The sequence below is a fragment of the Vicugna pacos genome, chromosome 35 (genome assembly GCF_048564905.1).
Source record: "Vicugna pacos chromosome 35, VicPac4, whole genome shotgun sequence".
NCBI lineage: Eukaryota > Metazoa > Chordata > Mammalia > Artiodactyla > Camelidae > Vicugna > Vicugna pacos.
This window is the reverse complement of record NC_133021.1, coordinates 30,208,523-30,235,885: the sequence shown is the minus strand read 5'-3', so window position 1 is coordinate 30,235,885 and position 27,363 is coordinate 30,208,523. Positions and strand designations below refer to the sequence as shown.

Below are 27,363 nucleotides of genomic sequence, written 5' to 3'. Positions count from 1 at the left end.
CCTGCAGGAATGAGGACATCCAGCAACCTCTGTGCGCCCCGACGGTACTTCTGGGGAGAGCCGACTGCCGTGGGAGAGAGCTTCTGCCCAGCTGACCTAAGCAGATCCTAGGCAATGCCAGTCAGGACACTCCTCACTGCAAATGAAGTGCCAGTTCTGGCTGCCACCACAGGACAAGTTCTTGGTGTCTTCCTAGTCACTGAACAAGACTAACAGACCTAACTGGGCCTAGTCTCAGCACTGAATCAAAACCCAGTTTTGCACCATCTGTTGAATGACTAGGAATCACCTGCTTGGGCTACGTGACCTGTGCTGGGCGGGTCTTACAGAATGAACTGCACCCCTGCCTCTGGTAGCCACCGACATGCTCCTGTGTGCATGAATCTGGGGTTTGGTTTTGTTTTTAGATTCCATGTTTAAGTGATACCACACAGTACTTGTCTTTCTCTGACTTATTTCACTTTCATGGTCCATCCATGTGGTTGCTAATGGTAGAATTTTCTTCTTTTTTATGGCTGAGTAATAGTCCATTATGTATGTATGTGTTTTCTTTATCCAGTCATCTGTTGATGGACACTTATGTTGTTTCCATGCCTTGGCTACTGTGAATACTGCTGCAGTGAACATGGGGGGGGGTGCACATGTGTGTGCGCAGATATGTGATAGTGTTTTCATTTCCTTCAGATAAATACTTGAAAGTGTAACTGCTGGATCATACAGTAGCTCTATTTTTAATTTTTTGAGGAGCCACCATACGGTTTTTCATAGTGCCTGCATCAAGTTACATCCCTAACAGACATGCACAAGGGCTCCCTTTTCTTCACATTCTTGGCAAAACTCATTACTTCTTGTCTTTTTGATGCTAGCCATTCTAAGAGGAGCAAGGTACGATCACCTTGTGGTTCTGATTTGCATTGCCCTGATGATTAGTGATGCTGAGCATCTTTCCATGTACCTGTTGGTCATCTGTATGTCTTCTTTGGAAAAAATATTTAGATCATCTGCTAATTTTTTAATTGGATTGTTTGATTTTTTTTTTTGTTCTTTATAAATTTTGGGTATTAATCCCTTATCAAATATATGATTTGCAAATATTTTCTCCCATTCAGTAGGCTGCCTTTTCATTACCTTCATGGTTTCCCTTGCTGTACAGAAACTTTTAGCTTGATGTAGTCTCTTTTTTTTTTATTTTGTTACCTTTGCTTTTGGTGTCAAATCTAAACAATCATCACCAAGACCTAAGACAAGAAGCATACTGCCTAAGTTTTCTTCTAGGAGTTCTATGGTTTCAGGTCTTACATTCAAGTCTTTAATTCAGTGCGAGTTGATTTTTGTGTATGGTTTAAAATAGTGGTCCAATTTCATTCTTTTGCATGTGGCTGCCCAGTTTTCCCCACATCATTTACTGAAGAGGCTGTCCTTTCCGCATTGTATATTCTTGGCTCCTTTGCCAAGAATTTGCTATAAATTCATTGACCATAGGTACGTGGGCTTATTGCTGGGCTCTCTGTTCTGTTCCACTGACCTATGTGTCTGTTTTTATACCAATAATTACACTGTTTTGATTACTACAGCTTATAATATAGTTTGAAATCAGGAAGCATGATGCCTCCAGCTTTGTTCTTCTTTCTCAAGATTGCTTTGGCTATTCAGGGTCTTCTATGGTTCCATACAAAGGTTAGGATGATTTGTTCCATTTATGTGAAACATGCCGATGTAATTTTGGTAGGGATTGCACTGAATCTGTAGATTGCTTTGGGTATACATTTTAACAATATTAATTCTTCTAATCTACAAGCACAGAATATCCCTCCATTTATTTGTGTCTTTTATTTCTTTCATCAACGTCATAGCTTTCAGTGTGAAGATCGTTCACCTCCTTGGTTAAACTGATTCCTAAGTATTTCATTTCGATGCAATCATAAGTGAGACTGTTTCCTTAATTTCTCTTTCTGATAGTTTGTTACTAGTGCATAGAAATGCAAATGCTTTGTGTATATTGACTGTATATCCTGCAACTTGACTAAATCTGTTTATTAGTTCTAACATTTAATGGAGTTTTTAGACTATATATAAGATGATATCACCTGCAAATAGAGACAGTTTTTACTTCTTCCCTTCCAATTTGGATGTGCTTTATTTCTTTTTCTTGCCTAACTGCTCTGGCTAGGACGTCTAACGCTGTGTTCAATAAAAGTGGTGAGAGCGGGCAACCCTGTCGTGTTCTCCACCTTAAAGGAAAAGGTTTCCGTTCTTCATCACTGAGTATGCTGTTAACTGTGAGCTTGTCACATACGGCCTTTATCACGCTGAGGTACTTCCACTCTATATCCTTTTTCCTGAGAGTTTTTATCATGAGCGGATTCTGAATTTTATAAAGTCTTGAGACTTCACAGATGGATGACAGAGCAAAAACGTGATGAGTGCACCACTGCTGCTGGTAAGTGTGTGAAAGGAAGGACAAACGCACACCTGCATGCACATGTGCATCTTTACCTTGCCACCTAAATATCCTCCAAGGAGAAGAAAGGCAAGATCAAATCTGGGTGAGCGCAGAGTGTTCCTTTAGGTCAGCAAACTACAGCCCCTGGATCAAATCTAGCCCACAGCCTGTTTTTGTAAATAAAGTTTTACTGGAACACTGCCACGCTCATTCATTTATGTATTGTCTATGACTGCTTTCATGCTACAATGGTAGAGTTGAATAGCTGTGACAAAGATCATGTGATCCACAAAGCCAAAATATATTTAGTATCTGGCTCTTTACAGAAAATGTTTGCCTACCCCTGCTGTAGGAAACAAAGGTTTGTCCTCTGATGGAAAGAGGCACCTAGAGACTGCTTAAAGAAAAGACCAAGCTGACAGTTAAGACACTATGACTCATGGAAATGCACTACATAAAAAGCAAAGCAACAACAAAAAGCAACATCACTGGAAAGACAGGGACCCTATCTGGATCTTCTTTTTTTTTCATCTGCTACTTAACATAAAAGAATTACTAATTAGAGTGTATGTGTCTTTAATTTTTCAACAGCTCAGGTGGAGTGTTTCTGCAACTGAAATAAACCTTCATTTGGAAACATCAAACTTAACGTGTTAAAATCAGCAAGTTGAATATATTGACTAAATTTTATTTCTGACTTTGTAGTAAATTTTGTCTTAGATTTCCTCTAACCTAATTATTGGAAGAGCAGAAAGAATTCTCAAGGCCTTGTCATTAAAATAATCTTCAAAAGCAAAAACATTGTAATTCTAAGTTTTATAAATGTACACATTTTGGTAAGTAGGTGAAAATTTGAAGCTTGATATTAATTTTATCTTTATTTTTGAGCCCATTTCCGTCTAATTCTTCTATTAATAACTTGTGGCCTAAAAGCATTATCTATCATTATCCAAATACCAAGCATTCTTTGTTGAGCAGACTAACAGTGACTATTTTTGATAAAACATGTTGGAAGTTCAAATGCTGAAAGTTCTCTAAGTTCTTAATAAGCCTGATTCTCCATTCTCCAGATGCACCTCCCTCACAGACACACAGTGGGGCCTGACTCCCCATTTCTGCATATTAAACAAAGACAATCCTGTTCCAGCAGCAAGCCAGGCTGGTTTGGCAACAGTTTTTATACTTGTTGTGAAATCTGTTATAAAACCAAGTTAGTCCAACACTGTATTCATTAATTACTGTCATTCTTCACACATCATAACAAGTAATTTAAAAGTTCCTTTAAAATTTAAAAGTAATTAGGTACAAAGTCAGCAGCCTTCAGAGAAGGCTACAAAGTTACTTTATACCATCTTACTGACGTTGACACTTAAAACCCATGTTTATCCCAGAACCAATCAAAAGTTACAAAAAACTAACACAGCAGAAAGAAACGCTTTTGATCATGGTGTGACAGGAGCAACACCTAAATGCCTCGGCCAAATTCACTAGGGCAAAAACTCCCCGTCTACAGTGACAAGCAATAAAAGGCACCAGCAGCAACCTCGGAAGAAAATGTTCTACTGCAGTGAGGCATTGTACCAAAAAACAGTGACTGGTGAAGTCTAGTAAGGCCTAACACCACGCTAAAATCCACTTCTGTGCTCCCTTATTTTCATCTGTGCTGCCTGCTTTAGGACTGCATCATGGAGTAAATTTTAAAAATCAGTTCTCAGTATGAGAACTGGTTCAGCTTCGTTTTCAAAGGCACGCTGAGCTCATCGGCTATCTGAGCACACGTCTCAGGAGACGTGATCACTTCAAAGAGCATCCCTCTCTTTAGGCACTCTTTCTCCTCCCTTTAGTTTTCTTTCTAGGCATTTCAAAGAGCTTCATCGGTATTTCTCTTATTAAAAATACAGGTAGTATAATTCAGAAGGTCAGAACTGAGGCTCTCCCATGAGGCGGCCAAGGTCAGTGCCCCGGATCCGACACTGTGAGCACAACCTGGGCAAGCTGCTTGACCTCTCTGTACTTCAGGGTCATCTAAGAAACCATACAAAGAGTGCCTAGCCCACAGAGCTCCTGAGAGGGATGAACGAGTAAATTCTTCTTGTAAAGAGCTTAGAACAGCTCCTGTCACACAGTAAGCGATCAATAAATGTTAGCTGATATTATTAAGGTAAATCACTGACTTTTTTCCCACTAGAGATAAAAGGACCTCAGCTCAGAGATAAGAAACAAACATGGAGTAAGTGGATGTGATTTTTATATTGCCAAATACAGGCCAGGCTCTTGGACCAGAATCCAGTTGCTTTCAGCAATGAGAAAAGAAAATCTGAGTAATTCCTAGACCCTTTTGGAATGCACAGGTTTTTCGAATGCATTTTATACTATATTAGATCATTTCATGATAAAAATCATCTTTTATACTGGTTTCACAGCACTTTTATTGGTTTCATCACGAATACTTGGGGAGGTGTAAATCACTGAGTTGTACCCTACTTTCTGAATCAAAATCTGAGACAGATCCCAGGTATCTATTTGAAAAGCAAACAGAGGGTAGAGGTATACAGCACAGTGATGGAGCGTGTGCTTAGCATGCACTGAGTCCTGGGTTCAATCCCCAGTAACTCCATTTAAAAAAGAAAAAATATCCCCAAAAGATATAAATAAATAAATATTTAAAAACCTAAACAAAGTAAAATTAAAAAAAAATAAAAACCTTTCCTAGCTAATTCTAATGTGCAGGAAAATTTGGGATCCACTGATCTTAACTGTGCTATATATATACTCAAATTGTCCTTCAGGACTTCATTCACACACCTCAGATCTGCACAGTAACCCACACAAACGTGTAGTCATTTCCTGCCATATTTGTGGCCAAGTCTGATTTATCTTAAAAAAAAAAAGTGGAAGTGAGGTTTATTTTAAGAACAGTATTTTCATCATAGTCAAATACTGCTGCTGTTAGTCTGTTGAAATTCAAAGCCTTCTTAGAGTCAGGAGGGGAACATTTCAGATGCGCTAGTACCGTTAGGTAGAATAATAACAACTTATATTTGCAAAGACCTTTATGTCGTGTTCTGTCATTTTACTTCTTCAGTGCTTCAACTACCCATCAGTATGTACAGCAATAACTGTTCTGTTTAACAGATGAGGCATGAGATAGCTGAGACCAGCAAAGCCTATCCCAGAACTATTTGTTTGTTTGCTTGCTTGTCTTACCCTGAGAAAAACATGATACAACAAAACACCTTCTAAAAGCAAGAAAGCTGAACGGAAAGGAAAAACATGGTCTGAGTACTATAAAGTTACTGCTATGAACTATACAAAACATTGTATTTTTCCTTCCAAATTTAATCGTATCATAAAATAAAAATCCCTGGCTTTTCCTACGTATAATAAATGAGACTAGAAAAGAATACACTGAATGAGTAGTGAAGTTAACCACTCAGTTATACAAAACCAAACAAACTATACAGATGAAGAAAAGTCTCCACCTGTGGGAAGCTGACTAAACGAAGCTGCACCCGAAACGGGCAGATTCACGTCACTGCAGGGTGGTTTTAGAAGTCCAAAAATCACTTTAACGACTGCTTTACAGGGTTCTAGACTCCTCTTGACTCTCTCTATACGTACTCAGGATAAATGGAATTAATTCTGAGAAGCAATAACACGAACACATCGCCAGCCATAAGGAAGATCAATGACATTTCTTTCCATTGCTCATTCTTAGGCTGCAAAATACTTAACTTCTAATTGCTAATTATTTTTAAAATGCATTTACATAAAATGAAATGTTTTATAATTATTTCTGAAATACAAGTTGTTATTGATTTGTTTAATTCTGCTAAATTATTAATACAACTCATTAATTGCACTTAATGTTCTTACTAAAACACAGTGCGTATTAAAGATTGTATTTTTAACCATAGTTCAATTTCAATCATAGACGTTAAAAATGCCAGTAATTTAATAAAAAGCGTGTTGCAGGACCGATCCTAGGATCTTACTCACAGTAATGCTATTTGAAGAAAAAAAAAAGAAAAGAAAATCAGTAATAAAAGGTGACCACAGAAACATAATTTTAAACATCAGCTTTCAAACTGTGCAACTTACTGTAAGAAGCCAAATCTATCTGTGACTCTGTAAACCAGGTAATCAGCATCCTCCCAAGGTTCAATCTCTGCGCCTTCTCGTCCCTACAGCAGGAGACAAAGGAGGAGGTAACTGGGAATGTATAAAACTGAAATCATTTCTTAAAAGAAAAAGACAAAAAAATTGTGTCTTTTTTTTTTAATAAAAATAAGAGCTGGAACTGAGGCATTATCAACCCTACTTGACTTAAAAAAAAAAACTATTTCTGGCAATAATCACTATTTCTTTGTTTCAAACTTTGGAAGATACTAACTAAGCCTTGAACCTAAGACTTGGGTTCAAGTGAGAAACTGGTAAAGAGGAAGCAATGGAGGGTTAGAAAGCCAGTCAAGAATGAACTGCCAAACTTGAAGGTTTTAGAGCAAACACGCCTTAGAAAAAACAGGTTTCTTGCCTTTTCATCCAAACTCCTCAGAAGAAGGGGCTCCCTTCAGAGCTTCACTGGTCCTGGCACTACTCTTGCCGAGGTCAGAGTGGCCCCCCACCCACCGTCAGGTCCCGGGGACATGCTTCCAGCCTCAACCAGTGGACTTTTCTGGCACACTTGTCAGCATTGCTCTGTCCCTGTTTCTCAAGCTCCAGGACCCTCATCTTTTGGTTCTACTCGTCCTTCCCCAACTTTTCCATGACAGGTTTGGCACAGGTACCTCTTGAGGGCTGGTGCCCGGAGCTCTGTCCTCAGCACTCCATCCTTCTCACTCCCCTCCCGAGGCTGCAGAGCAGCACCGACTAGCACGGGAACCCAGTGGAACCCAGGTCTGTGGGGACCAGTCCCTCCCAGTACCCAGCTGTGTCATGGAGCCTCCCCCTGAAGACACTGCTAACTGTCTGTGCACCTGCTCCCCTCCAAGCAGGCGACAGCGTCTCCTGGGCAAGGACTGCTGTAACTCACGCGTGTACGGTGAATTCCCAAGGCCTAGTAGCATGGGGCCTAGCCTGGTCACTAACTGCTAATTGCATTGGGAGAAAAAATGCAAGCAAGTTCTATTGGTTTTAAATTAGTTAAACAGTTAAATAAATTAATCAGGTTTTCATGGCCACGTTAAAATCTAATCATAATAATGGGACACTGTGTTTGATGTTCCAAACAACCAACTTAAAAACGAACTCTGGGAACATGACTATTAAATTGAGCACTGCCTGAATGCCTCCCTGGAAGCAGGGCGCAGTCCAGATGGCCTTCAATAATTTCATGTTCCTGTTATTCTCACAAACAATCAAAAATAACAGATATGAAATTACATGCAAGTGATATAAATATAAAACATGACATTTATAAATCATAGCTACAACTCATTATGGACCTCAAGAGATAAGGAAAGAATAAGGATACATGTAAATTGTCAATCCACTATGATTTTCTAGGGTATTAAAAACCAGATTCCATAACTAAAGGATAAAATGCTAACAGAGATCATACTTCACTTATAAATTCAAATTTTTAGATCCATGTTAAACTTTTAGTAGCACATATCATTTATAAATAAAATGGGTATTTAATTCCATACACTAATGTATTAAAATATTTATTGAATACTTAGTATGGGCCAGAACTATTGCAGGCATTTAGGATACCAGAGCAAATTAAATTAAATTCTAGGAGTGAGAACAGACAACAAAGTGTAATATAAAGTGTGCTGGTACAATAAATGTTACGATGAAAAATAAAGAAGAGAAGGGCGATAGAGAGCTGGGAGTGGAGGGGGTATTAAACAGTGTGAGAAGGTTTCACTAAGATGTAGCATCTAGGCAAAGAGCTGAAAGAGGAGGCAATGAGACATGAGGACATCCAGGATACAAATGCTCCAGGCGGAAGAAACAGTCAGTGCAAAGGTCCTGAGGCAGGAGCAAGCCTGTAAGAAGTGCTGGAAGAATAACAAGTGACTAGAGTAGCTGGAGCAGAGGGAAGGAGGGACAGAAAATAGAGATGAACACAGAAAAAAGATGACTTCAACACTCACAGGGAGTAGGCAAACAGCCTCTGTAATTTAAGCGCTCCAAAAAGCAAATCCATTTCTATTAATATGTTTTTTTAAATAAAGATTAGTCAAAGAGTAAATATGAATACTTACTCTGTCATATTTAGCAACTATTTCAGCTCGCTCCTGGGCAAGTTTGAATGCTACATCCTGGTCTGAATCTATGGAGAGATCAAATTTAAATGAATTGTTATTTCAAGATTTATAATTAATTATAAAACTAAGACAAAATGAATCAAAATAAAACAGTTAATCAATGCTGCCTGAAGTGACAAATCAGAAAAATCAAACAAACTTACAAGAATGAGTTAAGTATCTGTTAACTATAACTTTGAAATATCAACATAGCTACCATTTCAGTATTACATACGATACCCCAAAGGAAGCAAATTTGTTAGCATAGCATTAACTTAGGAGATATGATAAATTTTATCCCTCAAGAGTTAATTTTGGATCTAATTTCATAGAAATAAATATCAAAGTGGAAACTGGAACTGAGAACTCTAAGTTTTCAAATGAAACCCACTTGTGGGCATGACATGAAGAGCTTCCAAGGAGACTTGAAAAAACTGAGGTAATCTGCCCACAAAACAAACTCATGCAAGACAGACTTTTGGAGTTCAAAAATTATTTTTCTGATGTGATGAATATACTCACGTCTTCGTTTAGACTCTCAGGTCCCCTTTATCAACTGCCCCAACTACTGAAATAATCTCCAGTCTTACAACACACACCCCTCTTCCTTAGTACTGCCAGGTTATCTTTCAAAAGCACAAATACTGAGATCAAGACATGAGGTAGTACGGAGAAGACCACACATCCCAAGTACCACAAATAAAAATAGAAGACCAATGACTTACTGTATAAAAGGCACTTCTGACCAAGAAGAAAAAGCCAAGCATTCCAGTGGAAAACTGGGCAAAGGTCATGAGCAAGACATTTACAGGAGTAAAAACAGCAGAACAACTCTCTGTGTTCCTACTAAGTGTCTGGCAAACAGTAAGATCCCACCAGCAGCTGATGCTGTGAAAAGCACTTTACATGCTTTGTCACATTTAATTCTCACAGCAGCACTTGTCATACTAATCCTACTACACAGATGAAAAAAACGAGGTGGAGACATTTTAACCAACTTGTATATGGTCACAAGCCTACTAAATAGGAAAACTGAGATTCAAATTCAGACAGCGGTGACTGCACGGCCCACGATTTTAACCACTGTTGCGGAAAAAGGTGTTACAGCTAGGTGTTACAGCTCAGTTGTGACAGCAACCTGGAACCAGGAGAGAGACCAAGCAGGACTCAGAGAGTCGGAGACCTCAGGTTTATTACGCCAGCGGGCCCAAAGGAGTTAACACTCCAAGCTCTGAAACCAGTCTATAGGTTTACACAGGCCTTTTATAGGATGCCAGTTTTCCACTTTGCAACATCATATGCAAATAAAGTACAACAGAAGTTGACCAACCAGGAACAAGCTTTGTAGAAATAGACCAATCAGGAGTGAGCTCCATGCAAATGAAGTACTACAAATGGGCCAATCAGAAGTGAGAGTAATAACCAATCAGGAGTGAGTGTAACAACCAATCAGGAGTGAAAGAAAGTGAGCTCAGGGAACCAATAGAATTCTAGGTGTAAGCCGCTTTAGAGGCAAAAAGTGTGATAAAGCCTCTGAGCTAGGGATCCGGAAGATGCTGGGAGGAGAGCACACGGCATCGTCAAGCCTAGCACCTTACTCAAGCCAAATGAAATCAAATCATTTTAATCGGCTTCACATCTAATATAACAATGTTCCAAAGTATAAAAGGCATATTTTAAGCAGTAAAGACCAAAGATGTTTGGGTTAAATACTCAAGTATACAGGAAAACATCTCTGGAAACACATGTATGGAAAAAAAAATGACACAGTATTTAAGAAGGCTTTTTAAAATGACAACCATAACATTTTAAGAAGACCTCTAATTCCGTTTAAACATCAGCATTTTTAAGAGTCAAGTATCCACCTGAATTACATTTTTTAAAAGTAGGCACTGTAAGTTAATATCACAAAGTTAACTCCAAACTGTAATGAACAATTCAAAGTTATTAAATTTTAAATTCAATTCAATAAAACGAATTGATAGACCATTTTGTCTTGTGTACATTTTGACAGATCAATGTTTAAAAAATTATATATATATAAAATCAACAATCTCAATTTAGAAAGTACTTTACCCTTTGTGAGATAACCAGTCTGGCCTTGGGAATTAACAACAGCTTCAGTCCTCATAGAGTAAACTTATCTATTCCAAGATCTCATGGTCACTTTACAGTCCACAAGCACACCAAGAGTGCCGGGTGGCACCCCACACATTCTGTGACAAACTGAAACATAGAAGCGGAAGGCAGTTCTGCTTTAAACTATTTGTGAAACAAGCGGAAGGAGAAAAGGTCTGAGATACATTCTCAGGGAGAAAAAAGCCCTCGCTGTGGTTACATGGACTACAGATATTCAAACAAAGATGATGTTTGTTGAGGGTAAAAGCATGTCTTTCAGGCTGGGGCCCAGTAGGAACCACAGCAGCCTACACCCCGCATTCCACCTAATAACGAACAGGGGCTGTAACAAGGAGCTTCACAATGTGCCTTCACCCCGTACTTCAAAATTAGCCACGTTCTTATTACTTTTAATAAAAATTGTCTTGGAGCAACAAAGAAAAAAATTTATTTAAAACATCAGACTGCAGCTAAGTAGGACCACTCTTGTCCTCAAGCACACTGTGTAACAATCTGTAATTGGCACGCTTCAGCCCCGGGTTCAGACACTGCGCACTACGTTCTGGAAGGCTTCGGAAATTTTTAACACACCGCACGTACACAAGCGAAATAAACATTTCATGAAACAATACGTCTAACTACTGTCAGACGGCGCTGTGAAATGTCCTATTCCGTTCTACTGATTCTTTCCTTCTTCCTTTAATTGCTTATTTTTTTTTAAATGGAATGGAACCTACAATTTGGAAACCACTGTGCAAAAGTGACAGTCACATTAGAGGCATGCTTATGAACAGCAACTTCACTTACCTGGACACTAATGAATTAAGTTTACACTCAGCTTAAGCCAGGTGTAACATTCAAGACAGGCGAAAGTCTCAGAAGCTTAGAGAGAGGGAAAAACTTTTAAGCCATAAATCAAGGATTGAGAATCAAACTGGCATCATACTTCTTATCAGCTAGAAGATAACAAAGCACTTATTTTCAAAGTTCCAAGAAAAAAAATTATCCGAAGCTTGGAGCCAAACAACTGATCAAGTATGAGGAAAAATTAAAATGCTTTTAGATATTTACAAGGTGTGGTAAGCTAAAGAGTGACTCCCCAAAATACGTCCACATCCTAATCTCTCCAACTTGTGAACGTGCCCGATACGGCAGAAAGGATTTGCAGAGGTACTTAAGTAAGGACCTTGAGACGGGGAGGTGACGCTGGACCGTGCGGGCGTCACAGGCACCTTGTAGGGGAGATGAGAAGGTCAAAGGAGGAAGCAGATATGAGAACAGAAGCCAGAGGCTGGAGTGGTGTGAAGCAGGAAGGGGCCGTGAGCCAAGGAAAGCTGGCGGCCCCCGGAAGCTAGAAAAGGCGAGGGATCCCACTGTCTCCTAGCGACTCCAGAAGGAACCAGGCCTGCTGACACCGTGACGTTGCCCAGGGAAACTGATTTCAGACTTCTGGCCTCCAGAACCGTAAGAAAATAAATTTATGTGGTTTGAAGCCACCAAGTTTGTGACAGTTTTGTTACAAAAGCAACAGGATCTAACACAACGACGTGAAGTTCCCTGCCTAGACAGTTCTTCCTTGACAAAGACTCCCCTTGTCCAGACTGCAGCCTCTGCTTCACTAGGCCTCGACCCTGGCCTCCCGCCTGTCTCCCGCCTGCCTCCAGCCTGCCTAGCCCAGTTGTAGCAAGAATCCTGCTAAGTCAGTTTAGCGCGTGTCCGCCCACCCTTGACATCTCATCACCCTTGATATCTGGTCATACTCATCCCCCTCCCTTGATATCTGATTACCCAGGCCTGCCTCTACCAAAAATCTTGTTAAGGTGGTTTAGCAAGAATCCCCCTAACCTTGATGCCTCCTCTTGGTAATTTTCCATCCACCAGAGTCCTCACTCTGCTGGTTGACCATAAATGCCTTACTGTATTTGGAATCCAGTTTCTCTCCCCTGTTGTGATATTCTTGACACTTATTGCAACAGACCTGAATAAAATCTTCTTCATTGTTTTATAAGTATCAGAATAATTTTTTCTTTAACAGAAAAAGAGAGGCAGACACAGAATTCATGAACTTTCAGGAGGCTAAAGTCACACATTTCCAGATGCCCACTGTGTAGCTGCCCAGAGAGTGACCAGCCCACACTGGAACAGGGAATACCAGGTATCTTCAAAAAGAAAGTGAATTCTAGACACACATAGACCACGGATGCGGTTAGTGATACAGTAAAAGCTTACACACAAAAGACACCAAAAAGAGGGGAAGAGGACTATGAGAAATCTTAGGACAAGGCGGAGGGTAATAAAAGTCACAACCTAATACAAGGTAATATACAAAGCCGCCTGGCTATGAATTCGGTACATATGGGGAAAGTGAATTCACCTGACCTTGACACTCTTTAACATTAGGATTTTCTTTCTTTCCTCCATCTTTCACCCGGAAGAGGCCCTAAGCATCAATGGTGTCTAAACAATGTTTCAGTTACTGGCAATCATATTCTTAGTACACCATGGACTAAGATACATCAATAATAAAGATTCTTTTAATGATAAAATCTTGATGGCACCACTGCTAAAAACTTTGGCATTTATTTTGCCATGCTCCAGATCCAAGGCTAAGAGAGGAGAGATAAGCAGTTAAACAGATCAACAACAAAAAATAAACAAGATAAAGGAAGGCGCACCAGTCACAAGAGAACCTGAAATACCACTTATCTTAACTGGTCATTCTGTGAGAGGTGACATTATATAGGGCACTTAAAAGGGACAGATACCTGCCCTCCCCACAGGAAAGGTCATCCTGGAATAGCATCCCAGGAGACTCAGACATCCTCAGCCAACAGCATCACGTGCTGGTCCTGTGAGAAGAACTGACGCAGACTCTCCTCCAGTCCCTTTCACTCCTCCCGTCAGGAGGGGCGCTGTAATTCAGCACTCCTCGCTCCAGCACAGTTCCCCTTCCACCTCTCCTAAGTCAGTGAATTCCATATTAAACAAATGTCTTATCAAAAATGCACAACCTCAAAAGCCCATTTATCTCCTTCATCCCCCAGCAGTGTAATCATCTTAGAAAAATCATTTGGCTTCCTTCCCTCTTTCCATGTCAACTTGGGAACAACACAACAGCAAGATTCTGATCATAGCTGCAATTATAAAAATAGTATAAATACTCGTGATCAAGGAAGGGACAGCCAAAGGCTGGGAGTTAAACACGGGAAAGAACCAACGCCATAAACCCCAAATCCTCAGAAATGCCCAGATTCCCACTTTAAAAGAGCCACACATGTATCCACATACATGTTCATACTCCTGTGGTGTAACATGCATTGTCTGATATAATAAAGACGTTCAAAATAAGTAAGCTTAAATGCACTTCAATTTTAGCTTTTAATTATCAGCATAATTTATACCTTGCCATTCAAAACATTCCTATCACTAGCAGCATGATAGCAACATTTTCTATTATATCATGCTTTAAATTAAGTTTTTAAAATTTTCACTAAATTTGCAGAATACTTTTTTTTAATTGAAGTAAAGTCAGTTTACAATGTGTCAATTTCTGGTGTACAGCATAATGTTTCCGTATACATATGCATACATGTATTTGTTTCCATATTCTTTTTCATTATAGGTTACTGCAAGATCTTAAATATAGTTTCCTGTGCTATATAGAAGAAACGTGTTATCTGTTTTATATATAGTAGTTAATACTTGCAAATCTTGAACTCCCAATTTATCCCATCCCTTCCCATCCCTGTTGCCCTCCAGTAACCATAAGTTTGTTTACTACGTCTGTGAGTCTGTTTCTATTTTCCAGATAAGTTCATTAGTATCTTCTTTTTTTAGAACACATTTCTTTAAACAAAATCTTACGCAAAAGCCCAGTTTTCAAGCAAGAACGGCCAGTGGGGTTGAGGCGAGAGGTAGCAAAGGTTCCCCCTGGCTGGCATGTGAGTCACCTACTGCTCAAATGAGCTCCCTTCCAGTAGTTTCCCAACTGCCACCGCAGCCTCCTTCTCTCTGTGGAGAGACCCCCACAACTCTCCAGGTCCTTCTCTTGCTTTTACAAACAAAAAGATCAACGTTTTATAACTGGTAGGTGGTTTTGCTTTGTTTGCAATTATATACCTGTAAGACCTATAGGAACAGGACACATCTCCAATATCTTAAACATGGAGCACCCAGCATCAGGTAGATATTTAATATTTCCATAACTAATAAAATATTTTAAATTACAGCTTTAACAACAATTCCAGGGCATGCTTCTATTACTTGCTTCCTAATTTCTAGAAAGATGAGAAACAAAATAATTTTTGAAGACCTACAATTACTAACAAGGATTCATTACAACAGAAAGGATAATTTTCCCCCTGCAAATTTAATCATGAATTGTAGGCTTTCTAGAAGACCCACCTTACAGATGCCCACTGTCAAAAGGTAGAACTGGTCACTGCATCTTTAGATCTACTGTATTTATAATCTATTACCCATAATAATTTATTGAAAATATTTATTTCCATGTCTCTTCTATTCAACTGTAATCTCCATGAACAAAAGACAGTATCTCACTCATCTTGGTATCTCTTGCATCTATCAAAGTGACTGGCACATGGTAGCTGCTCACTAAATATTTCTTAAAAGAATTTTTAAAAATTACTCAAAATTAGTGACTAACATGAATTATTCAACCAAGTAAACACTTAACAATTTAGTTAAAAACCAGATTTACAAGCTATTGTCCAGACATACCTTTACTATAAAAAAAATATATATATATATTATATATGCCTTTGCTAAAGATTCTTAGGTTTCTCATATACTTTATTCTGCTTTTTAAAAACTTCTATTTCAAGGTAGCATTTGACATAGTATTAAGACTCAGACATAAGAGGTCACAATCTAGTTCTGATTAGCACTGCTGACTATTTATAAGACCTTCATATCCCTTAAGGAATGACAGATGAATGGATGAATGAATGAGTGTCTGTGGCTCCTGAAAGATGAAGGAATCAGAGAGCTGCCTGCTGTCCCCGTTCCAGCCTGCTCTCCCCACATCCAGCCTTCCTCTAGCTGCCCAGCCCCGCCTTCTTTCCCGGAGGCTCCTGTGCCCTGGGCTTGGTGCCCCTCTGTGCTTCACATCCCCATGGGGGCACTGCAGCTATAGTAACTTCCAACCTCTCCTGGCTCTCCCCTCACTCCTCTCTGGGAGCAGGAGGATCTGTCCCTCAGCAAAGGCTTTCGGATCTGCTCTTCCTGCTGGAAGGCACCCGTCCTGCGGGGAGGCCTAGGGCTGCCTGGGTTTACTGGTCACCCGATGGGTAAACCTGTGTAAGTCAAGAGCCTGGTAAGCCCTTTCTACTCCAGATCTAATGTCATGTCTTTCAATCAGCCAAAAGAGGAACCAGCTTAGACTCACAGACATAGAAAACAAATTTATGGTTTCTAAAGGGGAAGGGGGAGGGATAAATTAGTAGGAGTTTGAGATTAATACTACTACTATATATAAAATAAACAACAAATGCCTACAGGAAATTATATTCATTATCTTATAATAACTACAATGAAAAAGAACCTGCAAAAGAATACATACATATATGTAAAAAACTCAATCACTGTGATGTAACATAACATTGTAAATCAACTACACTATAAAAATTTTTTTTAAAGGTCATTGAGTGATTATGGGAAAACAACAATAACAAAACCAGAGCCATTCTGATCTCTATCTGCTAATCCCATGTGTCTTTCTCCTCAAAAAGGAACAGCATCACTGCCGGTTCCCTAGAACTCCCCAGATCAGACCAGGAACTGCTACGTTTCTGTGTAAGATGACTCACAGAGAAAAAAGGATATGAAGTGACGTAACAATGTTTAAATACCATTACTACTAATGAGAAACCTAATTACTAGTTGTTGAATGTGAATCTAATTCCCACATTTGTGGGCAGGGTTGAACGACAAAACTGCCAACAACAGCTCCTTAGAACCAAGACAAGCGCATGAGTCATTTTACTCATTTACACCGCCTACAGCTGCTGGCAAACTCAAAATCATACCTTAGCAATTTTTCTAGCAGCGTGATTGTATTAACAGATGACACAGGACTGGTTTGTAACAACTCCCTGTTTGTGGACACTTTATAACCTGTTTAGTGATGATTTAATATGTACCAGACATTTACTATGCATAATCTCACGTAATCCTCATGGCAACCTTCTCTGTTAGTTGTAAGACTCTCCCCAGTTCCCACGTGGGGAGTCTGGCACGTGGAGAGGTTACATGATTGAGGTCCTATGGGAAGAAAACGGAAGAGCAGGAATTAAGAGCCCAGCTGTCGTCTGACTGCAAAGCCCTGTGTCTAACCACCAGGCTGCCTGCTGAAGTACAGTGGATGATCTTTTTCTATTCTCACCTCTGCTAGTCCTTACAGTTCTTTTCTTAGAAACAAACGTATCTGTGATTCCCATGAATTTTAACAGTTGTGTTTTCTGAGTTCCAGTAGCCCTCCAAACTTAACACACTGAACTGTCAATTATTTGTGCAAAATGGAGTGACGGTGTTGTGCAGAAGCCCAGAACCATGTATAAAAGGATACATTCTTTGTGATCATAAGTACTACACCCCCTCTATTACATTTTAAGTGGTGCACTGTTGGGTAAAATAACAGGAAATGATCATGAAACAGGCAAAAAAAATTGATGGGATAATCACCAAATGGATCCCAAAATTAACTTTACTCAAATACTTTAGGCTTGTAGTAGCTACTAAATCAAATGCCTTCACGATTAACTTCTATGATTACAGAAAGAATTCTGTTGAATCAACTTCATTTCCTTAACTTTCCCAACTCTTTCAGCTCATTCAGAATTATAGACATGCAGTTTTACGAACAAACAACAAAATTTTGTGTTGAAATCAGTCCAAAGGGTATTAATAAGAAATAATACAATTACAGCAAATTCTTGACGACCAGATATAAGACAAAGGGGGTAGAAGAGAATTCACAGACTGCCCAACCAAATAGCAAATAACTAATTCCACAGATAGTTTGGCAAACCCTATTCTCAACCCAATGGTAATTTTTCTCCTCTTTAAATCAAAAATGCAAATATACAAAAACCAAACTGTGCCCAAAATGACACACAAAAACAAGAAGTACCACCCAGAGAAACTGAGTAGCAAACAGGAAGAACTGCATTAATACATGAACAAAAATACGAGCTATGCAAGGATGTGGCCCCTGCACAGGCCTTAGTTTCAGACTGGAACACAGACCATCAAAAGCCAGCAATTTGCGACATAATAAGTCTAAGTGCTCATATCACACCGAAGCTAGCATTCATTCAATCATTAAAAAAAAAAAAAAGAATGCCCTAAACTCCAAGCACAACATCACAGTTCTCCCAACATACAGCTGTATTCAACACACCTCACTTAACAAACCCTGAGAACACGATCTGTACCTCATGTGTATGTGTGTTAAATACAGCATGTATTCTTCACGTTGCTGCTGTTACTGTGCTGATAATGTTGTGTTAGGATGACTTGTGCAAATAAGATTTCTTTTACATAACAAACATCAAATGTGTCACACATATCGGGTAGTCCCTGATCAGGAGTCTGAATGAATCAAGTACCAACTAAGAGCCAGGCTCAGGAGTAACGGCTAGCATTTATTCTGCACAATCTAGAAGCCTTACTAATGTTATTTCATTAAACGTCCTCGTATCAAAACTGAGGTAGGTATCATTATCATTCACTTAACAGACAAGAAAATTGTTAGGGTAATGAACTTGCAAGGATCGCACAGCTTTGAAGTTAGAGTGGCAATCAGACCAAGGCAGCAGGGCTCCCTAGCGCTCTTACTCACTCCATGTGGTCTCTGAATAAACAAAACGGCAAGTAAATGAACAAAAGTTTAGCAAGACAATCTGTCAACAGGGATCCTCAAAATAGCATCAAATAAGGGCAAGAAGCCAAGGAAATGCCCTCCAGCCAAGAGAAAGCCAAGGTGCTTCTGCAGGGAAAAGCGGCCAGAGAAGCTGCGGAGAAGTGAAGTCTACCAGGAAGGAGGCAGTTGGCCTGGTAACAGCTCACACGCGCTGAGCTTTTACTGTATCCATTAGACACTGTGTTAGGTGCAGTTACTACCTCACTCAGTGCTCCAACAGCCCTACTGTCTTTTATACTTTACAGATGAGAAGAATGGAACTTGGAGGTCAAGCAACTTGTCCAAGGCTAAATTATTGTCAGAGCTCAACTCAAACCCACATGTGGACGGCTCCAAGGTCTGTGTCCTCCTGCCCACTCTGCCGGACGGAGAGACTGTGTCTGTGTGTCTGTAAGTTAATAAGCTGTAAGCTACCAAGAAACAGGTGCGCAGTCACCAGGCAGTCGGGGAGCTGACGTCAGCGTGCCCAGACCTGCTGTTCAGGTTGTGCTTCCACAAGCGTGAATCACCTACTGCAATAAAAAGAAAAATCTTCCGAGACTTGAAAACGATTACTTTCCGAAGCGACTTACTCCTGTACACTTCCAGGCACCTGAGCTTCCAAGGTTTTAGTCCACTGACACCACGAAGCTGTGACAGAGTTTTAAGGAAATACAATGCATTTTCTTACTGATTATGATCAACAAGTAAGTAAATTTTTCCAAATTTTAAATTGGGGCAGCTAAATATTGTTTTCATATACAACTAGATACAACCAAGCTTATGTTTGTATGCTCTACTAGCTCCCAGTGGCCAGACCCTGGGCAAGAAACAGGGAAACACGGGTTCCCACCAAGGGAGCTCCGCCACGGTTTTTAGTCCTTGTGTTACACACTCTATTCAATATAACCCAGTCCCAGACTTTTTAGTTCAAACTCTTTCAGCCACACCTTTATTTTTTTCTAGACACAACACATAACGTTCTTCAGAGCAGAGATTCATTATCACTGAAGTACATCAAACTTTCAAAAATAACATTACCAACACATCTACTGCCAGCACGTTGTGGTGCATAAACGTCACGCAAGGGCTTCAGTGCTTCCCCGACAAAGGCGTCTTAATAAAACAAAACAGACCTTGTTCGCCAAAGCTAGAGGAGCAGGCAGTGAATTTATTACACCATTGTTTCAACAGAGGCACGGCTGTCTCACACAACACCCACTTCCTAAAACTATTCACCAATTTAATCTGAGTATCATCTTGGAACATACATACATGTGCATAATTCAGAGAAAGATCAGATGCTTTCACAAATTCCTAACTCTTGACTTACACAAATACCAAAATAGAAGTAAAAGCACTTGCAAGCTGAGCTACTCACAGTCAGCCCTGCAGTGCGCCAGCACTGTCCTACCTTTAACAAGTAACTATTAGGACCAAGAAGCAAATCCTCATTTCTGGCATTTGTTGGTTACCAGCACAGTAGGTACTAAAGTTTCCTTAGCTTTACCCTTGGACAAAACCTGGAAGATAATTCTGAAAGTAAACACAACACATGCGCCATGTGTTCACCCAGCAGTGCTGATGGAGGGCCACCCAGGCGCCTGGGGCCACGCGGCGGAGACAGTCGGGGGCCTGGCCGCGGGAGCTCCAGGTGACCAGGGAGGAAGGGGGAAAGTCACACCACGCAGTGACGAAGGCTCAGGGGAAGGACACGCGATGTGCCGTGAGGACATGACACAGAGAGAAATCAATTCTGGCTGCGAGAGTCGGGAAAGACCTGAAAAAGGAGGGGACCCTCCCTCTGACATCTCGGCTGTACCTGACAATAGAAAATACTTCTTTGGTCTTGAAACTCACTGCCTAAACTGTACAATTTTCCCCAGTTCTTCTCCTACCTCCCTTTTGCTAACTTGTCTCAAGGGTCTGTGTTAATTCCTCCCCTTCCGCTGGCTCTCTGAATGTGAGGCTTCCTAGGAACTGTTCTCTAGGATTTACCCCATCTCATCCCGGGCGTTTGAACATGTTTAACACTTCCGTTTCAACACTGGAGCAACTGCTAAAGGCCGGGATGTGGAACAGCTGGTCCTTCTCGAGGCAGGACTCTGAACGGGGGATGAGCGTGCAGGCTGGTCACCCGATGCTGAGCGAGCCGGGATGCCCGCTTCTCTCCGCGTCATCACAGACACACCAGGTCCCTGCTGGGAGCGAAGAGAAACGAAGCAAACCCAAAACTTTAAAGGCCTCACCAAGAAAACAATCCAGTAATATTTTGGAAGTACTTCTGAACTGGGGGATTTGCTAACATTAAACCCCCTAGATGTGACCTCCTGAGGCCTCACACGAGGGATTTACCAGAACTGTGCACCTGAAGCCTACAGTTACTTCAACACCAAACAACAAACCATCAGCTACTGCTGAAAACTAAACAGACAACAAATGAACGAAAACCATGAACAGTAGACGGAAATGAAGTGTCCCAAAATGTTAACCACCATTTTAACCTCTGAAAGGAGGAAATACGAATGCTTGTGTTTTCTTCTTTACACTTTTGTATTTTTTCTAAATGAGCAGTAACAGGCATATTACTTTTATTATAAAATGTGTTTTTGAAATATAAAGACATAACATTGATATATGTTAGAAAAATTTTTTAAATTTTTCAAACACAGTGTAAGCTTTTTAATAAAATAGTGTGCTGTATGGAAAACAGACTTGCTCTCAGTTTGCTTATGAGGTTTTAGATGGAAAGCTATAAACTAATTTCTGAAGAAAGTCATCTACAGTCATCAAAATACTTCTGCCCTATCTCTATGGATACCCCAAAATTCCGTTTGAAACAACTAATAGTCATGTAAGTGGATGAAGGTCAGATTAAGAATATAAATACCAACTTTCCCTTGGGAAAATGAGGTGAATTAAATTTTCCAATATGTATCAATTCAAAAATTACTGAGCACAATTTATTCCATTGTACCACTGTACTGTGAATACATACGCATAAAACATAATTCTTCAAAAAGATCACAGTCTTCTGAGGGAGTCAGAAAAATAATCAACTGTTAACATGATAAAAACCCCTCAACAGATGTCTTTTTAAAATACTACAGAGAAGCCAGTAGGAAAAAAGCAAAATAAAAAAACCACTTTACCTACAAGGCAGCATTTGACCCAGGCCTTCAAAGAATGGTGGGAATTCACCATTTGGACAAGCACAGGAAGCCATGGAGTCCTAATAAAATGCTAGAGTCCACAGCAACTGGTACCGCCCTTTCAACAGCACCTATCTCAAGTCATTTTGGGGAAGAAAGATAGGTCTTCAAACTTTTATCATTTGACCTTCCCCTCTTTCTTCATAATATCCCACCCACCACAATTGGAACAGAGGTAATCTCTTGGAGCAAAAGTTAAGTGTACGCAGGAAATGGGGGGGGTGGGTGTAGTTCAGCGGCAGAGCACGTGCTTAGCATGCACAATGTCCTGGTTTCAGTCCCCAGTCCCTCCATTTAAAAAAAAAAAAAAGTTGAACCAACAAACAAAAACCAAAAACCAGAAAACAAAAAGTGTATGCAGGAAAATAAAAGGAAAAGATTTGCGGACTAGAAACTAGTTTGAAGTCATAAAGAAAATGAAACTTAACAACTAAGGTTTTTAAAAGCTAAAAACTTAACAACTCATGTTTTGATACTACTAACGTGTCATTATTATGGCTTCATGCATCATTACCTGGGTCATGCAGAATTGAATGACTAAGAGAATGGTAATGGGAAGTCTTTTTTAAAATGACATAAATTCTGCTCAAAATGTAAATTTTAAAAACAAGTCTGATCATATCCAAATATAAATTCCTTTAATATTATGAAACACCTATATAATGTATAGTATACACTATCTTCCTGATAATGAATGTAACATATTTGAGAAAACAGCAGTAGTAGAATGTAGATTTCCAAAGAAACTTGCAAGGTTACATTCAGGACTTAAAAACAAACAAAATAATAACCTTAAATACAACTGAAGAGAGAAAAGGGGAAAGGGCTGCCACTGGGCTCCAAGTAACATCCTGTCTAGAGCCTGAGAATTTACATTTAGGCTTCTTGCCAGTAACCTATAAATCCTGCTCCCATCCAATGCCTCACTCTCAGTTTACCTCAAACTTACATCCCAGGTTCATTCAGATTCTCAGTCTTTTTTTTTTTTAACTCAACAAAGAATAGAACTCTTTAAGAAGTCATTAAGTGGGGAAGGCCTCTCAGAATGCTGTACTTAATGGGTTATGCCAATTTCCACATAATAGATCACCATACCCCAAGGAGACTGACTGTAAAAACACATTTCACATAAAGGACCTGCTGTCCTTCTCATCATGGAAAATATTTCTTAGAAAGCACTGTTACCAAGCCATTGAGTAAACTAGCTGAGATCAGAGAGCGTACTTAGAGCAGTGCTCCAAATCCCCCCTTTACAAGCAAGATCAGCTTCACGGTGCAGCAAAAAAGACTGGAAATGACACAAATGCCCATTAATTCAGCTAATAGAAATCATGAAGCAACATTCTGTACTGATTGATTTGGATTCATCTTCAAGATATACTGTAAGTAGAGAAAAAAAAGGGCAAGGTTCAGAAGAGTGTGTATACCCCGCTCCTGGGGGTTAGGGATATACATAAACACACAAAGTTAGCGGGGTTGTCCTGGGGGAGATGAGTGAGAGACCCTTCTCTTCCACTGGACAACCTTCAGCACAACGTGAACTGCCTCCCGTGTATGTGCTGCCTCATCGAAACACACACATACAAGTTTTAACAACTGTAAAGATACTGAATAGGAGAAAAATCCCTCCTCGGGGAAAGGTTAAAGGTTTAATACTACTCCAAGTTAGCTACTTCTGCACAGGCAAAGGTCCCTTCTCACCAGGCACTTATTTTAGCCTCCAGTGGTCTGAAACAGCAGGGGGTCAAGCGCAAGGTCACCTCAGCTCTTTCTAATAGAACATCTTCACCTTCCAGTTTTCTTTGCTGCTCTAAAGGAAGGGAAGGAAGAATAGAAATTCAGAGATAGAACCTATGGTCAAGTGCAAAACTATTCCTTTCCTGTGACCAAAAGAAAACCAATTAATACTCTCCTTCCAGGAGCCCATGCAGGCAGGGGGCCTGAGTCAGTGCAGGAAGAAGAGATAAGTGTAGATTAGAAGGTAGATTACACTCTACCTTCCTGATACAGGAAAGAAAATCAGGCCAGAGAGAAACATACCCTCATCTACCGCAATAATCTGTAAAAGGATTAGCGCTTTACTGAGAAGTGCAAAAATTAAACAAAGGATAATACAAATGCTCAAGCCATTCCATTTTGTGCTATTAAGGGCTGGTTCAAATACTTTAAAAAAAAAAGTACAAGACAAGTAACAAAACTGACAGGAGAATATGGCTCAGCAGATCACACTACAACTTTCCTGATCAATGAATTTACCAGGTGAGGTTTTTATTGCTGACAAATCTGGGTTGTTTTGACATTGGATGCCTTACAGGACTTTCATTTAAAATGTTTTTGAAATGCCTTTAAGCCCTTTAGAGGATTTCTTTTTCCTTTAAACTCATATTTCCCTTATGACACTGATCTTACCAACTGTAGCTTTGCCAATAGCAGTCCTTTTCAAGAATATAACTTTAATAAACTTGCTGACAAACAGATTACATTTGTTATCTATTGTGAAGGGCAAATAGATCATTGTGAATGGTGAGTTACCTTAATTCACCATTTTTAATACAGACAATTTAATGGGTTCTTTGCTTTTCAAAAAAAGCCATCAACATTTTGACAATTTCACAAACTCACTATGTGCAAAGCTCTTTGCAAGTACTAATAAACACAGAATATTAAGACACAATCTGCCCTCAAGATGTTTACAACCTTCTAAATGAATCAAAGTATCCTTTCCCTAAGAGATGTGTTTACCACAAGACCTCACCAGCAATGAAGCAAGGCAAAAGTAACAATCCTCTCAAAGCACATCACACCATCTAGTTATATTACTACACAGCTCAAACTGTTTCTAACATGACCAGAAGCCTACAGAGCATTTCATGAAATAAGAGGTGATTATCTGAAGATAGAACAGAGTTTTAGTGAGATCATTTTTTTGTTTACTTCAATATTATAAATGAGAGTCAATTTGGATTTTTCTTCTAGGAGATGCCTTTAGTTTGACTTACATTCCTCGAGAAATCTAAGCACATCTAGAAATCAGAAGCTCAAACTGCTTGGCAAGTATACTGGAATGCCAACAGAAAGTTAATTGTCTACTTCCTTTCAAACACTAAACTTAATTGTCTACTTCCTTTCAAACACTATCAAGCACCATAAATCTTTTGGAAAATGTGGTTATCTTTATTTACAACATGCTTTAGTAAGGGCTTTCCTACTGATTTATGTCTGGAATGTGTGTACATACGTAAACACAAGCAAAAAGTCAAGCTTTCCCAAAATCTACAGTCAGTACTTTCACAACAGTCTGATGGATTCACTTAATAAATCAAAATGAGATCAATATTGTTTCACAAATTAATCCACATACCAGTAATTTTTGTTTCCATCCAATTTGATAGAATTCTTTATGACGGCTCTAAGAGTAATTACTGCAAACTTGGGCAAGTCACAACCTGGGTGAGCCTCAGTCTCCCTCCCAGTACAAGAGCAGTAATGACGGTGACAACCGGAGCGCTAGCTGACATTTATGAACGTCTATCATGGGTCAGGCGCTGTTCTAAGCAGAGCGTCATGTTCTAGGCATATACTCTCAAGCATATGATTGATCATATGTAAACTCCAACAACCCCGTGGTGTAGTCACTATTATTACCACCAAATTACAGACGAGGGGACAGAACCATTCAGAAATTTCCAAAGATTTCACAGCAAGTGCCAGAGGCTAGACAGTCTGGAATCCAGAATCCATACTTTAAATCATAAAGATACAGCTGCCAAAAAACTGTAAAATATGTCCTGTCTAACCTGTAGAATCCTTGTGAACATCCCATTTAATCAGGCTAATAGAACCAGTGGAGAACTATTAAGTGCCATTTAAGCAAAAATTAAAAAAAAAAAAAGCCAAAGGACTTGGAGGGAATCCTGAAGTGTATGTAGCTCAACCACCCACAAGTAATGACCTGTCCTCTCCAGCATTCTTACTAAGTGCTCACTGAATTTCCCTTTAAGGCTTCCACAGATGAAACCTCACAAGCTTACAAGTCAACCCCTTCCATCTTAAAATATTCTAATTATTATCAGAAATGTCTTCCTTTTGGTTCTAAACAAAATAAGGCTTTTCCACATGACCACTTACAAATACAAATCACTGATATATTCACACTGCTCAACACATGACATTTTATTAAAGTCCTCTTTGAAATCTGACATGTGGATTCAACACGACAGTCCAGAAAAGGTCTGATGTGAGGAAAACAGCAGCTCTATTTCCACCCTTGATCTGCAACCAAACCAGGCTGGCAAGTCAATATAATGGGCTCATAACTAGCATTTACTTAAGCTCTCCCAATCTTCCCCTGGGACTTGTCTCAATCTCAATACATAAGCTGACATTTCATCATTTTTAATCAAACATTCTTTTCATTTTGGTCCACTATTCAGGCCTGTAAAGTTGTCTGTAAATCTTCATTTCATAACTTTACTGTCAACTCTGTACCCTCCCGCTTCCTTCATTAATCTAATGATTAAACTGAATTTTTATCCTAGCCACTGAATAAGCTAAGGCTCTAGGACACACAGGCAAAGACCTTCACTCCAACACAAATAAGGTACTTTAAATCTAGTCCATCAATCAATTATAAAATTATAAATTTACATGACCTATCACTTCTCCTAGTCTATGGTGACATCATAGAGGACTTTATCAGATACCTTTCTGACACCCAAATAAAACCCACTTGTAACACTTCCTTAGGCTGGCTATTCAGTGACAGCAACAAAAAAAGAGGTTGCATTAGTCTGTCCTTATTACACCCAGAGAAGCTCCTAAAGATCTTTTCCTCTTAAGCCCATTCATAAGCTATTATTTAATAAAACCAAGCTAGAATTCTGATTCGAGTTATTTTGGTTCAATCATGTCTAGTTACCAGAATCGACCCTTGCTCCGACTTTCAGTTCAGTCTTCAAGTACCTTCGCCATGTTTTATTACGCTTACAAGATTATTCCCAAGTCCTCCAGAACAGACTAAGACTATATAACCTAACTTATCCTAAAGACCTGACTTAAACGGTGTTATCATCTCCTAACCTACCTCGGGCTTCAATTACCTTTCATTTCCATCCATTCTCTTACCTGTTTGAAGGCAATTCTGCTTTTAAAAACAAAAAGCAAAACAAAAAAGCAGATGGAAGCAAATGAGTCTGAGACTCAGATGCCTTCTCTCCCATGTTTACATGATATGACCTGCCCTGGGCAGCAGGCGGATCTGGTCATTACTGATCTTCAGGATCCAAATTATCCTTCTTAAGATGTTTTTAACATGCTCCACACTGTTCACAGGTGTCAGTTCATCTGTGCTTGATCCTTCCTGACACGTTTGTTATGTACCCACTACACTTTTTCACTCACTGGTTACAAATCTTT

The 27,363-nt window shown here is 39.6% G+C and overlaps 1 protein-coding gene across 4 annotated transcripts in view; it reads right to left on the bottom strand.

Moving 5' to 3' along the window:
- USP6NL (USP6 N-terminal like) overlaps nucleotides 1–27,363 on the bottom strand; it is a 127,663-nt gene that overhangs the window by 43,335 nt on the left and 56,965 nt on the right. For 3 of the 4 annotated variants that reach the window (XM_072955174.1, XM_072955173.1, XM_072955175.1), the window contains 2 exons: nucleotides 8,656–8,723; nucleotides 6,545–6,627 (listed from right to left, as the gene is read on the bottom strand). In XM_072955174.1, coding sequence (XP_072811275.1) covers nucleotides 6,545–6,627; nucleotides 8,656–8,723 — 151 coding nt within the window. Of the gene's footprint in view, nucleotides 1–6,544; nucleotides 6,628–8,655; nucleotides 8,724–10,773; nucleotides 10,844–27,363 lie in introns of those variants that run through there. The other variant, XM_072955172.1, reaches the window with a different exon arrangement.